This window comes from Lichenostomus cassidix, chromosome 1Ab (assembly GCF_008360975.1).
Source record: "Lichenostomus cassidix isolate B80296 chromosome 1Ab, HeHo_3.0, whole genome shotgun sequence".
NCBI classification, from domain to species: domain Eukaryota; kingdom Metazoa; phylum Chordata; class Aves; order Passeriformes; family Meliphagidae; genus Lichenostomus; species Lichenostomus cassidix.
In genome coordinates, this window is record NC_139481.1 from 2,967,595 (window position 1) to 2,983,037 (window position 15,443).

At 43.1% G+C, this 15,443-nt stretch overlaps 1 protein-coding gene across 1 annotated transcript in view; it reads right to left on the minus strand.

Annotated features, from left to right (window-relative positions):
- Window positions 1–15,443, minus strand: part of TMTC1 (transmembrane O-mannosyltransferase targeting cadherins 1) — a 112,157-nt gene that overhangs the window by 33,013 nt on the left and 63,701 nt on the right. Inside the window, exons 9-10 of the mRNA XM_085049445.1 lie at window positions 13,362–13,483; window positions 6,058–6,222 (exon numbers count right to left, since the gene is read on the minus strand). Of these exons, the coding sequence (XP_084905571.1) occupies window positions 6,058–6,222; window positions 13,362–13,483 (287 nt within the window). The remainder of the gene's footprint in view (window positions 1–6,057; window positions 6,223–13,361; window positions 13,484–15,443) is intronic.

Sequence of the window (15,443 nt, forward strand, 5' to 3'; positions counted from 1 at the left end):
TGCTATTCTTAAGAGAATGATTTTCTATATTAGTTTTCACAAAGATATACTGCAGCAGCAGCAAGTAATGTGTGACTGCCATGGCTGTGTTAATTTCCATTGGCCTTGGGAGCTATTAACTACACACTTACAACCTCTGGGCATTACTGGAATATTAATTCTCATACAGGGAGGGTTTCATTACATCAGCAGCAGTGTTACAGGCAGAGACATGGCACTCAGAAGTGCTGCTCTCTCAGAGCTCTGTGCAAGGAGTTGGAGTGCATTACACATGCACAAGCACTTCAGCTCTAATGAGATACAGCTTTAACAGCAAGATGCATGTGTTTCAATATTTTAATTCTGGACTGTTTTCCTTTAAGTGGAATTTATAGCTAATTCTGCTGGTCCCACTTATTAAAACATCACTAATAAAGATTATTGCATCTGTGTGCTGCTGCTGGTGGGGGAGACACAGGAAAGGGAGAAATGGGTTTGGGTTCTGAAGATGCTCTGTTCTGCATCACACTGCTCACACTCCCTGACCTATTTATTCTCCTCACACAGGGAGGGGGATGTTTCCTTTTGCAAATGCACACAGCAGTGACTGAGGCTGCCTGGAGCCTCTGCTCTGGGGAGGCAGCAGCAAACACAGCGCTGGATGCAGAGGGGAATTTTTGGGTCAGTTTAGGAAACTCTCCTGTGAGCATTCCTGACCAGTCAGGAACACTGTTTGCTCGTTGACAGAGGAAACAATGATGTCCACAGTGAAAGCCAAGAAGGAAAGGGTGGAGTATAAATAACAAAGCAGAACACAATGTTTTTTCCATTTCTGCCTCCCACAAGCTCCCAGCCTCTCACAATTTCAATTTAATTTTCCAGTGTGCTTTTCCAAACTCTCCTATTTCCCTATTCCCCATTCACACGTGCCCTTCTGAAAACCTATGGCACAGATCTGATTTCCAGCCAGAAACTAGCCCTGTGACATTGGACGTCATTTCTCCAGAGGATTTCCTTCCCTTCTGGGCTCTACGACAGCAGAAAGCGACGTGAATGGAAAAGAAACAATAGGCAAACCTTTTTACGTAACACTTCCTCCCCACGGAGAAATAAAAAGCCTATTAGCCATAAATCAGAGAAATAAAATACCACTGGTATTTTCCAGCCTCAAATACCAGCATTATCCAAATCCCACTTCAGCTGGGAAAAATGGTATGATTTCCTCTCTTGTTTTCCAAAGTGCATGTTCTGTTTTACAAAGTGATTGGGTGCAGGGCTGAGGCTTCCTTGATTTTCTGTGATATTCTTATGAAAAGTGCTCAGTTTAGAAGAATTTGAGACCACTCCTTCCCCAGCAGGAGACAGATGGGGTCTCCAATTCTTTGGGAATTATTATCATCAACAAAGCTTCTCTACAGCAAATTATTCTCTGGGTAACACAACCACCACCTTCCTTGGCCTCCCACCCTTTTTTGACTCCACAGATATTTGTGTTGAATATCAAACTGTCCTACAGAAGGTGCCCAAAATGCAATGGTGCTTGCTCTCCTCAGCTGAGCCACCTCTCAGAATTAACACAACAACACAGCAGTGGATGCCACATTCAGGGCTGGAGCAGCTTTTTGCAAATTCCTGCAGTCAGCAGACCTGGCTTGGGAAGGAGAGCTGCTGATGGAGAAAGCATCCCTTTTGTGGGGTTCCTCTGCTGGTTATGACTGTTTCCAGGCACTGTCACCAATGTGGACAGCCTGTGCAGATGCTTTCCAGGAGCAACAGGAAATGTGGCAGCTGGACAAGCCTTGGAAAGGTCAGCACTGTGAGTGCAGAGATCAGCCCACAGCTCTCCCCTCCCTCTCCCTGGATTCAGACATTAACACTGACCACAGCTCAGGTCTGACCTTCTGCCCTGTGCACTCACTCTGGAGGGTGGTTCCTGTAATAATTAACAAAGAAGTTCTCCCTTATCACCTGCCAGCATGGTAAGACAAACTGCTTGGGGCTTGTGGTGATGTCCTGCAATAATATACCTCAATATATTTGGCCTTGTCTTATATTTGTGGTTTATTTGCTTCTCATGTAGTTTTTGCACACATGCTTGTGCACCCATGTGGAGATGCATCATTTCCTCAGACAGCAGCATCCTCCCCCACACTGCTGCTTTCAGCCAGGACCTGGCAGGATTGCTGCAGCCAGAAAATCTGGTCCTTGGGCTGAAGACTGAGTGGCAATAGTGACCCAGAGATGGCACAAGGTTAAAATAGGGTGAGTCTTGAGAAAAGGACAGAATGGGGTGCAAGCACAAAATTAGGAACACACTGGGTATAGAAACATCTCCTAGAAAAAGCACAGAAAAAGCATATTGAACAGAACAGGCCTCAGCCAAGGGAATTAAGGCACATTGAACCTGCAGAAATACATCCAAGCAAATGGAGGAACAAAAAGTAGAGGTGAAAGGAAAAAAACCTAAGAGGATGGCAGAAATGGTGATTAAAGTAGCAACTGGAGAAAGAGGAATAAAGAACTAGGAGTGTGAGTAAAGATTCTCCCAGCACATACTTCTTTAAAAAATTCAACACAGAGAGACTACCAAGAAGGTTGATTTATGTCTCCTTTCCCACATCCATAGATTTCCTCTGTGTCCTCCTCCAGTTCTGTCCATTGAAATTTATTGTTGTTTCACACACCTCCATCCACTTCTCCCTCCTCTCCTCATCAACCTCCTCCTACTGCCCCAAATAGGAGATCTCTCACTCCTGGGATGACTTTATCTTGCTATACTATTCTTCTTCTGCTTTTCTTCCCATCAACAAGAAGGGTTCTACCCCATTACAGAATTAGGAGAGATTTGTAATAACACCTCTCAAAGTTCTTAAAAGTACAACAAAAATGCCAACAAGGGTAAACAGCCCAGTGAGGACAGCTATGAGAAGTGAAAACCACTCTTTAAAAAGGAACACAGAGCTACAGAAGGAAAAAGGGAAATAGCACGAACGCCTGCCCGTTAAACATAAACCATAATTAGGCAGACCAAAAGAGATTTAAAGAGAAACTTGCTAAAGCTATCAAAGCTAATAATGGAATACATCAGACAGAGGAAACCTGCCAAAGATCCCCTCAGGCAAATAGATGATGGAGGTCTAAAAGTAGTGCCTGAAGAAGAAAAGACCACAGCAGAAAAGCTAAATGGATTCTCTGCATTAGTGTTCACTGCAGGGAAACCTGGTGTGGCCACACAGCCTTTCCTCACAGGGGCAAGACCAAAGCCCTGACCCTAGCTGAAGTGGCAGTAAAAGAGTCTTTAAAACAAATCAACACCCTGAACAGTTATGAATCCATTGGGCCTGGCAGAATGAACCCAAAGGAACTCAAACCTGCAGCTATTAGCTGTGGTAGGTAGCTTATAACTTACATGGCACTAGGGGAATGGGAGGTGATGAACTTGACTTCATTTGGCTCCAGGGAAGAGATCTCCAGGGGGAAACAGAGCAGAAAGGCTGATTTACACTTCAGGTAATTTGGGGAAAGCCATAATAAAGCCTAACTCGAGCAAACTTCTGGATAACTACAGCCCAACAAAGAATTAGCCTTGCATATTGCAGAAAGAAGTTAGTTGGGCAGATCTGTGGCACTGAAACTGTGGAAAGCCTTTATAAATATCCAAATATAGCCCAATCAATCAAAATCACATGCAACGATGTTGAGCACTTAAATGTTCAAAGAGGGGTTTTTTTAATAAAATCCCTTAATCAAGACTTCCAATTTCTTCAAGGCATCATGGAATAAGAGAGGAAGATCCTCTCATGAATCAATACTTAGTTAAAGGACAACAAGTAAAGAGCACAAGTATGAGAACAGTTTTCACAGCTGGAGAAGAATCCAAGCAGGGTTCCCAGGAGACCTGAAATGGCACCTGAGCTACCTCAGGTGGTCACAAATGATCTTCAAAGGGGAGCAAACAGGGAGGGAACACGTTTGCTGATGACAGCAGTGGGAATCACACTGCAGGAACTAAAGCTAACTACACTTTGGTAGGTACATCTCATGGTATTGTAGGCTGGGCAAGAAGATGGAACATGAAACACAATGTTGGTACACACATGAATATCAGAGGTGTGCACATACACACCCTAAATCTGCATAAATCTGCACACAGATTGATGTCTAAAAAGCAGGGATTTCCAATCACAGTGGGTGTCTTGGAATCTGTGTTGAGAGTGCTGTGAAATTATCACTCACTGCTTAGGAGAGGTCATAAAAGGCAAGGAGAAAATCAGGAATTAGCAGGAGAAAAGAACAAAACCCAGAAAGCAGTCCTGTGCTACTGTGCTGCACATAACCCCTGAAAGGTGATTCTGGCCTCTTTCTCAAAAGGATGGATTAGAGTTTGGAAGCATCCAGAGAAGGCTGACAGGAGGAACCAGAAATGCAGAACAGCTTCCAGGGGAGCACAAAACCAGCTGACTGCAGTGTGAAAAGGAGACAGCCTCGGGTTCAAGGCATGAAGTGCCTTTTTCCTGAGTGACAAACTGATGGTTCCTCACTCTTTGCTCAGCACAGCAGAACCAGGGGACACCAAAGCAGATGATCACAGCACACAGGGAAATCTTGGTGTGCACACTCTGTGATTTAACGACAGAGCCCAGCGCACAGGATGCTGCAGGAGCCAAAACTATAAATAGATTTGAAAAAAAGCAGTCAGAGACATTATGGAAGCAAAGTCCATCAGTGGCTGTTAAAAGCAAAAATAGCAAGTAACTCCTGACTCAGGAAGTCTTTAAACTGCAGATTACTGCAAGCTGGGGAAGAACTGGAGAGAAGCCTTATTGTTGCTGGCTCTGTTCTTGCAGGGCTGTTTTTGGGCAGCTGCTGCTGGTTGCTCTCAGGGCAGGACACAACATGAGTGACCCAGAGGAACAACCTCACATTCTGCCATCCCCTCAGAAGGCTGGGGAAGTGACCCCAAAACACCTGAGCTGCAGGGGAAGCCCTGAGCACTGCCCAGGTCACTCCCTTGAGGTCAAGGTGTCTCAGCTGCACTCAGAGCTGCACAGCCTTGGAACTGGAGCTGGATGGGAATAGCCAAACTCCTGTAAGGGAGGCTGGAAGGACACAATCCCATCTGCAGCCAGCTAGGCACACATAACCTTATCCCTCTCTTCTGCCACAAACCCCACAGAACTCCATATTGTCCCAAAAATGCTCCTTAGCAGAAGGAAATGCCCTGGATGGGCCATTCACTTAAGAGCTGGACTCAATGATCCTTGTGGGTTCCTTCCCACACAAAATATTCCATTAATTTTTTGGGGAAAAAAACCCAATTCCAGGCTTTTTACAACACAGCCCCACTAAGAGAGCTCCAACCACTTCAGCAGTGTTTCCTGAAGACCAAAGGGTACACATTAAAAACAATTTCTTGCTTTCAGTGCTGCATCAATTAAACTTTGCTCTGGCCAATAAGTTAGAAAATAAAGCTCAACCCGTGTGCAGATCACCTGTGTTTCTGCAATTACTTCACAATTAGACAACTGCTGAAAGCAGCTGGAGGCAAACGCAATACATTTTCTAGCAAAACACAAAATGAAACAGTCTGTTTCAGTGCAGGAAAATACATAAATGAGGTTGTTAAGAGAGCTGTTTGGCAAAGAGTAATCAAATAAAATGAAATATGGTACATTAAGTTTGGCACTTCGTGGCATTTTATTTTTGTCATTAGAACATTGCTGAAGAAATTTCAATATATTCAGCAGCGTTACTATGGCATTCTGGAGAGTAGCAAAAAACTTTTGCTATGTCTTTAGAAACGAAAGCATTACACCACCATTAAATCCACAGAATCGGAGTTATTTAAAGGCAGCCTGTCTTAAAAATGTGATTTTCAGGACCAAAGTTTGTGCAGAAGCATGTAAAGTGCTGACACCAGTTTTTGCACTGCTATCAGACAACAGAAAGTAGGCGTTTTATGGTAATAAAAATGTTAATTAGATCAATGAATCAACAGCAGGAGTTGTGTGAAAGAAACACAACAAACTTATTTTAAACAATATAAAAATGCAAGTTTTCTGCCATGGCCACTCCTACCTGAACAGGGATTCTCGTGACAGCCAGATTTCATTCTGTTTCACTGTCTTCCAAGAGAACAGCAGCAGCAGCAAAGCAAAGAGGGTCAGAACAGTAATTCTCCATTTATTTAGCCACGTAGACAGCTTTTTCAGACCGTGGACAAAAAGGATGCAGTACCCCATACTGGAAAAAAAAAAAAAAGGGAAAATGTACCAAAAGTTATATTTCAAGTGTCTGGTTCCTATGCAAGACCATCCAGTACTGCATTTATTCCACAATTACAGGGGGTTTTGGACTAATGCTATTTCCTGGGCTAACAAACTTCAATTCAACAGCAGCTTTCCCCAAGTCACTCCACAATTTCCAAATTAATCTAAATGATAGACCAGGATGCCAGAAGTACAGTGGCAAACACAATCCCACCCAGCAGAATGGCAGCACAGAAAGCAGCTGCTTTTCTGAACAGCAAGCTAAGAAAACTCCACGTAATAACAGTAATACTGAGCACGACTGGAGCAGGGTGGAAATGAAAGGCATTTGAACAGGGGGAAGTCTCCAAACAATCCCAGTGGTGGCTGCTGGTAATTCTGGTTTACAGATCACCAAGCTGAGGCAGGAGAGCAGGGCTGCAGTCAGTGCTGCTGCAGGTGACAGGGAGGTGACAGAGAGGTGACAGAGGCACCAAAAGGCAGCTCTGGGTCTTGTCCTCCTGCAGCCTGTCCCTGCTGGTGTCAGCCCAGGACAGCTGAGGTGTGCTGGCAGATTTTCCTGCTGGCAGATTTTCCTGCTGCCCTTCCATGAAATGACACACAGCCAGCCCTGGGCACTTCCACAGCTCTCCCTGAGTAACTGCTGTGGCATTTTCACAAATTTGGACTGAAGTCTTACACCTGTATAAATTTTAATCAATTCAGTAATTATTTACCTTAATTCAGGGGTTATGTTAATTCCTCCACTGATGTCCCTCTGAGGTGGAAATTCAGTGCTTTGGGTTGCTGCACTTAATAGTCGTTAATTCTGCTTGTCATTTTTTACAAGGAATTTAAATTTCTATTGCTCAACAAATTTCATTAGCTTCTCTAAAACTCTTCAGGTTACTTAGCACCTGATTTATTGCTAGACTTAAAACCTATCTTAGCCCAGGCAGCTTTCCCTGATGAAAAAAGGGAGCAGAAGGCTCTTTTCTGCTTAGGAATGATCAATAAACAGGGACAACAGCACAGCCCTTCCCAAACACTGGCACACCTCGAGCCCCAGCTGGATCTCACATTGATATATCAGAATATAATTTATCTGCCACCACCTACAAACTCAGGGAAGGTTTCAAATGGATTTGCTTTTCTTCTCAGAGTGATGGGGGACTCCAGGAAATCGGGTTTTACTCACATACAATTAAAAAATAAAAAGAATATGTCTCAAAAGGACCTTTCATCAAAGACTTGTTTGCCACTTGAAAAACTTAAGGATAAGTTCTACATTCCAGACATCTCCCTAGCTATCTGCACATGTATTGAGGCTGAAGGGTTGTGGGTTTGGGGGATTTATTTGGTTTTTTAGTTAACTCTAGCATTTCCTAGAGAGGGAACCATTTCTCCTGAAGGGTTTTTCTCTCTGCATTGCCATCTCTGAAATTCTTTGCAGCAAAACCAAAACAACGGGAAACAAGCAAAATCCACAACCCACTTTTCTAAGTCCATTTTCCACTGGATGGATTATTGTAAAATTTCTATGCTTTTTTTTTTTCCTTTTTTTATTTGCAGGGAGCTGCATAACGACAGCTTTCTGTCTAGAATTTCTGTGTTTTGTTAACATTGCTCCACCTGGAAGGAAGCAAAGCTCACAGACCCTATTTCCTGTGGTGCTCTAAATCTATTGCCCTATTAAAGCCACAGCCAAAACAGCATCAACTTAATATTTGCAAACCCATCTTGGGTAATTAGATTGCAAATTCGACCTTTCCTTTGGCCATTGCAGCTCCTTTCCCAAGGCAAGGCTGTTAGGGATGATGCTTGCACACAGCTCTGCTCTCCATGGATCACATTTCTCACTTTTCAGTAAAAATCAGGAACAGTTTCACTGCAGTTGGCTCTTGCTGATGGCATCTAATCAAAGCCACATGTGCTGCAGCCCAGGATTTTCAGGTTTCTGCCTGCAGAAACCATCTTACCTCCTCCAGAAATTGCTTGGAGACCTACTGCTGTGGGAAGCTCCTGAGGAGCAAGGCATGCTCTAATCATGCTTTCTACTGCATTTTCCAAGTTTGTGACTTTGCACAGAGCAGGCTGAGAGCTGAAGTTCTCAGTTGCACTCCCAGCCTCTCCCAGCTCACCCAGGTAGGGCTGTAAAAAGGAGTTTAAAAAGGGGTGTGAGAAATTAGGCAGGAAAGATGCTTTACTTGCGCTTTTTAACGGTAATTCTGTGGATGTCAAATCTTGTGAAGTAGTTTTTTGGGGTTTTTTTTTAAAAACTTGATTTAATCTCAGCTACACAAATGTAGACTTGGAGTAAATCCACTGATTTAATCGAAGAAGTTACTCCAGATTTCCTAGCTCAGCCTAGATAAAAATCCAGCTGCATGCATGCATACATACATATCAGTTTGGGAAAGAGCTGCCTATAAGCAGCCTGTGAAAACATGGAAGAAACCCTGCTGGATTCAGGGGCTGCTAATGCAACAAAAGGGATTATATCAAAAGTATACTGAGACCAGAAAATGCACTTGGCTTCGACATTTCACCCCGGAGGCTCTTTCTGGGCTGCAAAACTCCTTCTTGATTTCCAGCACTTATTTAAGATGACTCCCTTTCCCTCCATAAAAATCAACCCTGGCTTTCAAGCTGCTCTGCAGCGAGTTTAACCCTTGTGCTCATGGCTAAATTCATGCCCTGCAGAGAGGCAGCAAGCAAAGCCTTTTGGAAAGATTCTGCTGCCCGTTCCACATGCTGAACTCAAATATTTGGATTTTCTCCATTTTAAAGTTCCCCACAAGCCTCAGCATCACCCATCAATCACCTGGCACAACACATTCTCCATGCTCCTAGTCCTCCTGCAGCTCTGAGCAAAGGAAAGGCACCAAGAGAAGAGGCAAAGGCAGCTGAAAGGCAGCTTGCAGGCAGGGCTGTTGCTGCAGGGGAAAAGGCAGTTCATCCCTGCTAAACTCATCGGCTCTGCTCACACTTCTCTAATGGAGAGTAATTGATTGCAAAAAGCACGCTTGGCATGCCCTGTGGGCTGCAACTGCCTGGCTGCAGCAGGCAGATGTGGGAAGGAGTGCTGGCAGAAAAATAAGCATGGCTAGGGTGGTTCTTTCTGCCCCAAAAAGCACTCTCAGGCGTGAGCTGTGCTGGCAGAGTAGCAGAGATGATGTTTTATGAAAAATGTCAGGTTTTGCAAGGCTGGAGCTGCTTGGGCCAGAATGAAATGTGGACTTTGAAAAGGAATGTTTCCATCTGGAAATAGAGTGTATTTGTGTGTGCATGCTAGGTTGCACTAGGGTCAGGGAATCACAGAAATGTTAAGGTTGGAAAAGAGCTTCAAGATCATCAAGCCCAATCTTTGGCCAAAAAATCCTCTTTTTTGGGTCACCCAAGAGAGCCAGAAACTCAGAACACCTATTGCCATCACACAATGCTCTCCCAGTCCATTCCCAGTGCCCTCAGATCTGCACCTGAGTTACAGGGAATATAATCCAGTTCACTTCTGTTGCCCTTTGGCTGCCCCACAGCCCCTGCAGGAAAAGCAGGGACAGAGCAGGCAATGAAATCATGTCTGTTTCGAATAAATGGAACAGGTGTAATTTGGATTCCATCTACAAATCCCAAATGACTCGTGGATTTAACCTGAAAACTGGCAAAAAGCTTAATGGTGTTGTTGAATTGAGATCAGGGAGAAGATAAACTGACTCTGTGGAGCCAGTGGGACTTTCACTGCTGACTTTGCTGGGTCAGTGTTCAACTCCAAATGAAAAGAGAAGCTTCTTCTGTAAATCAGATGATCCTTTACAGGATCTGATCTAATACTGGAAGAATTCTGAAAGGCAAACAGAAATTCGGCTCCTGGTGAACTTGTAGCTTCAAATAACAATGAAGAAATGAGTGGCAGAGGGAATTGAAACCCCATTGCACAACTGGTCTTTAAGAAAATGATCCATGATGAGGAGTACACAACATGATCCCAGGAAAGAGAAACAGGTAAGTCTCAACCCCACGTGGCTGCCTTGTGAGCAATGGGAATTTCTGCTCAGAAATTAGCAGCTTCATAAAAGTTACAGATGATTCCACCACCTACCAGATTCTCCTTTCCCTCCCCTCCAATTAATAATGTTTGGGATTATACCAGTTGGAACAATTGCATTAGCACAAAGAATTAAAAACATGCTCTGTGCAAAGGCAAAAATCCATGTGGTGACTGCTTTGCTATGAGGAAACTTCACCACTTTTGCATGAGGAAAACTCCACCATGACGTGGTAATTTCTCGAAAAACACAAGTGTGCTTTTTTCTGGGCGCTGCTTTCTTGCAGATTTGGAGATAGATGGTGAAGCAAATGCCATCCTGCCTATAGCACTGATCTCATCTCCTACTGCTGTCAATTAGGGTTGCAGCATCAACCCTTGATATAGTGAGGAGCTGGAAAAAAGAACCCAACAGCAACCTGTAATTGCTGGGAAAAAGGAATTGTGCACCCTCAACTCAGTGCAATATCCACCAGGAATGAGCTGCCATAAAAATGGGGAAAGAACCTCAGGATTGCCTGTTGCTCTCAGCAAATTGGAAATAACCCACGGAGTGAGGTTTGGGTTGATTTGTTGGTTGATACAAGGCTGGGAAAACAGCTTAAGCTGTCCAGCTGTGGCACAGCAGCTCAGCCAGGAGACACTGCTGTCAGGGTAGCACTCAAAGATGAGGAAAGCATAGAAATTACTTTGGAAAACTGACCTGGAGAGTTGCATCGTGTCCAGCATTCCCTACAGAAGTATTTCACACCCTTTGCCCCCCTGAAAACAAGTTTTCCCCTCTTACAGACAAGAAAAAAAAAATCCAAAAGAAACCTAAAAACCCCCAAACTTACAAAAAAAAAAAATTAGAAGTTAAAAGACAAATTGCTTTCCAATGAAATTTTTCAGGCTAAAGCAATACTATTGTTAAAAAAGTCTAATTTAAATGAGTAATTGCTTGTAACCTTCAAATGCAAAATAAATGCAAGAAATATTTTCTCCAAATATTTCTGATTAGCTGAACACAATTAGAGAAAACATTCAACCATTCTGACATAGTTTGTAAGCTTTTCCCCCGAGGCAGGGCTGCAGACAGAAGAGGAATTGTTCCAAATACCCATCAATCCCCACAAGGCAAGGCCCAGCCATATAATTAGACACTGAGCAAAAGGCTTCTTTCTTTCTTCTTTCTCTTTTTAACATCTTTTACATAAATCCTCGGGTCCTTACTTAACTTTTATTGAAAAGAAAACACTTGACATTTTCCCCAGGTGCCAACTGAGCAACACTGAATTAGAACTTCAGGCTGTGACACACATCCACCACTGTCCCATCCATAAACACACGAGTGTCACACCATAAATATCAATAAAAAGCTATTGCCTGAAACAGAGACAGAAAAGCACCTTCCAGCATAAGCCAAAAAAACATAGATCACCGAATTTTCTCCACCTCTTTGAGGACTTTAGTCTAAATAAAACTGCATGACAACCTCTGACTTGCTGAGTTTTAGAGAAGAACAGCAAAGGACAGGAAAACCCCTTTTCAAGATGTAACAGGAGAAAACTGCTAAAGGCTGTTCTAAATAAAGAACACGAGAGCTTCCTAAAGCCATCGTTACTAAACTGCCTTCCTCCCAAGGGAGAAAACAAAACAAAACAAAACAAAATCACATTATTTTTGTGCTGCCATAGTCATGCACTTTGCAGAAATCCCCCTAGCCACTCCTGCAGTTTTGGAGGATACAAGAGATGCTCAGCTGGCAGGAAAATCCCCACCTTTCCCAGCACTGCCAGGGTTTGGTTTGCCTTCCCTTTCCATGCCAGCTCCCTGCCAGCCAAGGCTAAGGGCAAAAATCAAATATTGCAAAGCAGGACAGGAATGATCTGAGCAAAGCATGAGGTGCAGGGACTCAGACACTGACTTACTCCAGAGTAATCATTTAATCCTTCTGCCTCACTCTTCCCAACTGAAAAAAAAAAAAAAAGTAGCAACTATCAATTACCTACTTTGTAGGTCATATATTTGCAAAGCCCTCAGGGAGGTGAAAAGCATTATACAAACTATATGCACCCATGTTAACGCTGATTAATTTTCCCTGTGCAAACATCCCCCTTTTTCTTCTCCACTGCCCCTCCTCTCATTATATCAGCAGCCTCATCTGGAGGAGGACGAGGAACTGCTGACAGCTGAAGTATTTTCCCCAGTTGTTCTTTTGAGATTCAGAAATTGCAGCCACTCCACACAGCCCTGTGCTCAGCTGACTGTTTCCTTAATAGCTTTGCTCTTTCATGTGTTTCCTCATTTTCTGTTACATGAATTTAAAGCAATCTGATTTCCCAGTTAATTTGGAGTGGTGCAGGATCCATTAGTTGAGGGCATCGTTTGTAAAATAACTCTGAGAGACAACTTTCACTCAGTATTATTTTCAGGGATCTCCTCAGCAGCCAAAGGCAGGGCTAGTGATGGGAATAAAGTCAGCAGAATTCCACCTAAAAAGCATTTTAGTGTTCAGATGCTGAAGTGCTAAAAGCCTTGTAATATATGCAAAAGCTCCTCCACAGCCTGAGGTTTACACCACTGAGAAGCCTTTCTGTGACTGTGCTTACACTAATAATCAGAATATACACAGCTTTTCAAAAGACTATCTATAAGTGTTTTTCTTAGGATGTTTGGATGCAGAGTTTGTGAGGAATGGAATTTAAATGTTTGGTGGTCACAAAAGACCACAGTTTCAGTTGTCACAAAGATAGCCAAGGTGAAACTGAGGACTTTGGAGAGAGAGCTTGGAGGACAAACCTCAAGAAACATCACCTCATCTCTGTACTGAGCTGTGTCAGGCACACCAAAAATTCTGTGTTTAAAAAAAAATAAAAAAGCAAGGATTTTGAGTAGCTTTGCTCCTGCCAAGCAATCTGCTCTCAGCTGACTATAAAATCTCTCCTGCTAATAACACCAAAACTCCCAGGCAGAGAACACACTGACTAGCAATATAATGCTTGAAGTAGTTAAAAGGGAAGAAGCAATCATGCCTGCTTTCAGAAAATGAGATGGTGGTCTCATTAGCAAAAAAAAAAAAAAGAAAAAATTCAAATTGCAATAGTTACCTCGGCATGTAAAGGACTCGCTCTGCCACCACAAATCCCACCCTGAAGAAGAGGTTGCTGGCTGGGATGAATGGGAAAACCAGGAACAACAAGCCAACCAAAACTTCTTTGTGTTCCAGTTTCTGCAATAACACAAAATTAAACAAATATCAACTAAAAAAAAATCCACCTTCATTCACCTCTAACTTCCCAACCTCTTTGTGTTCCAGTTTCTGCAATAACACAAAATTAAACAAATATCAACTAAAAAAAAATCCACCTTCATTCACCTCTACCTTCCCCCTTTCTTTTGAGGGTCTTAAAAAAAGCAACTTAGATTACCATTTGACACGCTTTGCATTCAAAAGGAATTTTTGCAAGACACTAATCTTTGATATTTATGCACTGCTTGTGCATCTAACATGCCCAGCAAGTGCACAAACACTACCCACTCTGTCTATTCTTACCCTTGGTATCTTTCCCAAGGTCAGCTCTACCATCTGCAGGGCACAGCTATCACCTAGGATGTAACTCAGATTGGTAAATATATAAGTACAGAGCAGTGGGAATGTATAAATTAGCATGTCTAGGACAGTGGGACTGCATGTAAATACACAAATGCATATCACAGACTGCAGTGCTCAACCCTAAATGTTTATAACAGAGGAAAAGCTGTTCAATCAGTCACATTTGGTGTAAAGCAAACTAGCCCCAAGTGACACATTAATGCAGTCATTTTTACCCCTTTCAAGGAAAATATCTACACTTGGAATTATATTTTCACACACAAGGTCTCCACACTCACAGAGAGGCAGAAATTTGAGACACTCTGCATGCTGAAATGAATGTTTTTCACTTGAGCTCAGCTAATGCCCTTCACTTGTGCTCCCTTTCATGTTAGCTGCTCTTGGAGGAGAAATGGAATTTCCACTTGCACTTCAAACCAGCTGTGACCCCTGGGGACAACAGCAGTGGCCACTCATCCTGCCATGGACAGACCCAAGGAGAATTTCAGGTCCAGCTGCACCCCAAGAGGGTGAATCAGCTCTTGCTTCTCAAAGATGACATCAGGATTTTGGAAGGAGTTTTGTCATGCTTAGATGCAGCCAGAATCACTTCATGGCTGCAGCACTTTCTAACTGTTGTGGGCAATTTCTGAGATTTGGAGAGCAAATTGACACCTCTTTGCTGGAGGGAGCTACAGCTAGAAATGCTGAACAAGATTTTTGAGTAGGGAAAGATCTAGAAATGCTGAACAAGATTTTTGAGTAGGGAAATGCAGAGCCCAATTGATTTCTTGGGGCCAAGCAAGACTCAAGCAGCAGTTACCACTGGTCTGGACAGTGGCTGGAATTCAGAAGTCCTACTATTAAAATAGATATTCACCCTACTATTAAAAAATAAATTCTAAGGGAAAGACAAGTATTTTCTGTGGGTAGCAAATGCAAGGAAGAAGTCAGGAGCTCTGCTGTGGCTGTAGAGGAACTGAACCACAGGGTCACAAAAACTTTTTGCACTGATTTCCCCTGGCTCAAAGAGGAATCCTGAGGCAGAGAGAGGAGGAGAATTCCTGTCTCCAGACTTCTTTATCAATCTGTGTTTTAAATAGCACCACAGTTATCTTTGGTGCTTCTATTATGCACTTTTTCAGTGTCTTGGATTCACAGTTACCAGTGCCCACATGCAGTCACAACAGCACCTAAAGTGCATTATTCTCAGAGCTGAAGGAGACATCCATTCATAAAGATGATGAGCAGAGGTAATTACAACAGAAAATTGAATAGAAAAAAAAAGGATTCAATTTTTTTTTCTCAACTCTGAGTTAAAATTACCAGTTCTAGCTCAACATCAACTTCCCTTCCCACCCAGCTCTGGACTTATATTCCATTTTCCTCCTGCCATTTGATTCTCCCTTCCCACTCTGACCTAATTCTGGTGCCAATCTTCTGCCACCACCCTGCTCCAGAGCTTTCACACTAAAAACCCAGAGGCACCAGAAGGTATTTTGGGCCAAAGGGAGATCACTGCAAACACAGAAAACATCCTCAGTCCCCAAGATACACGCTTGCTTTCAAACAACCCAAATATCAAACTGTTCTCCAG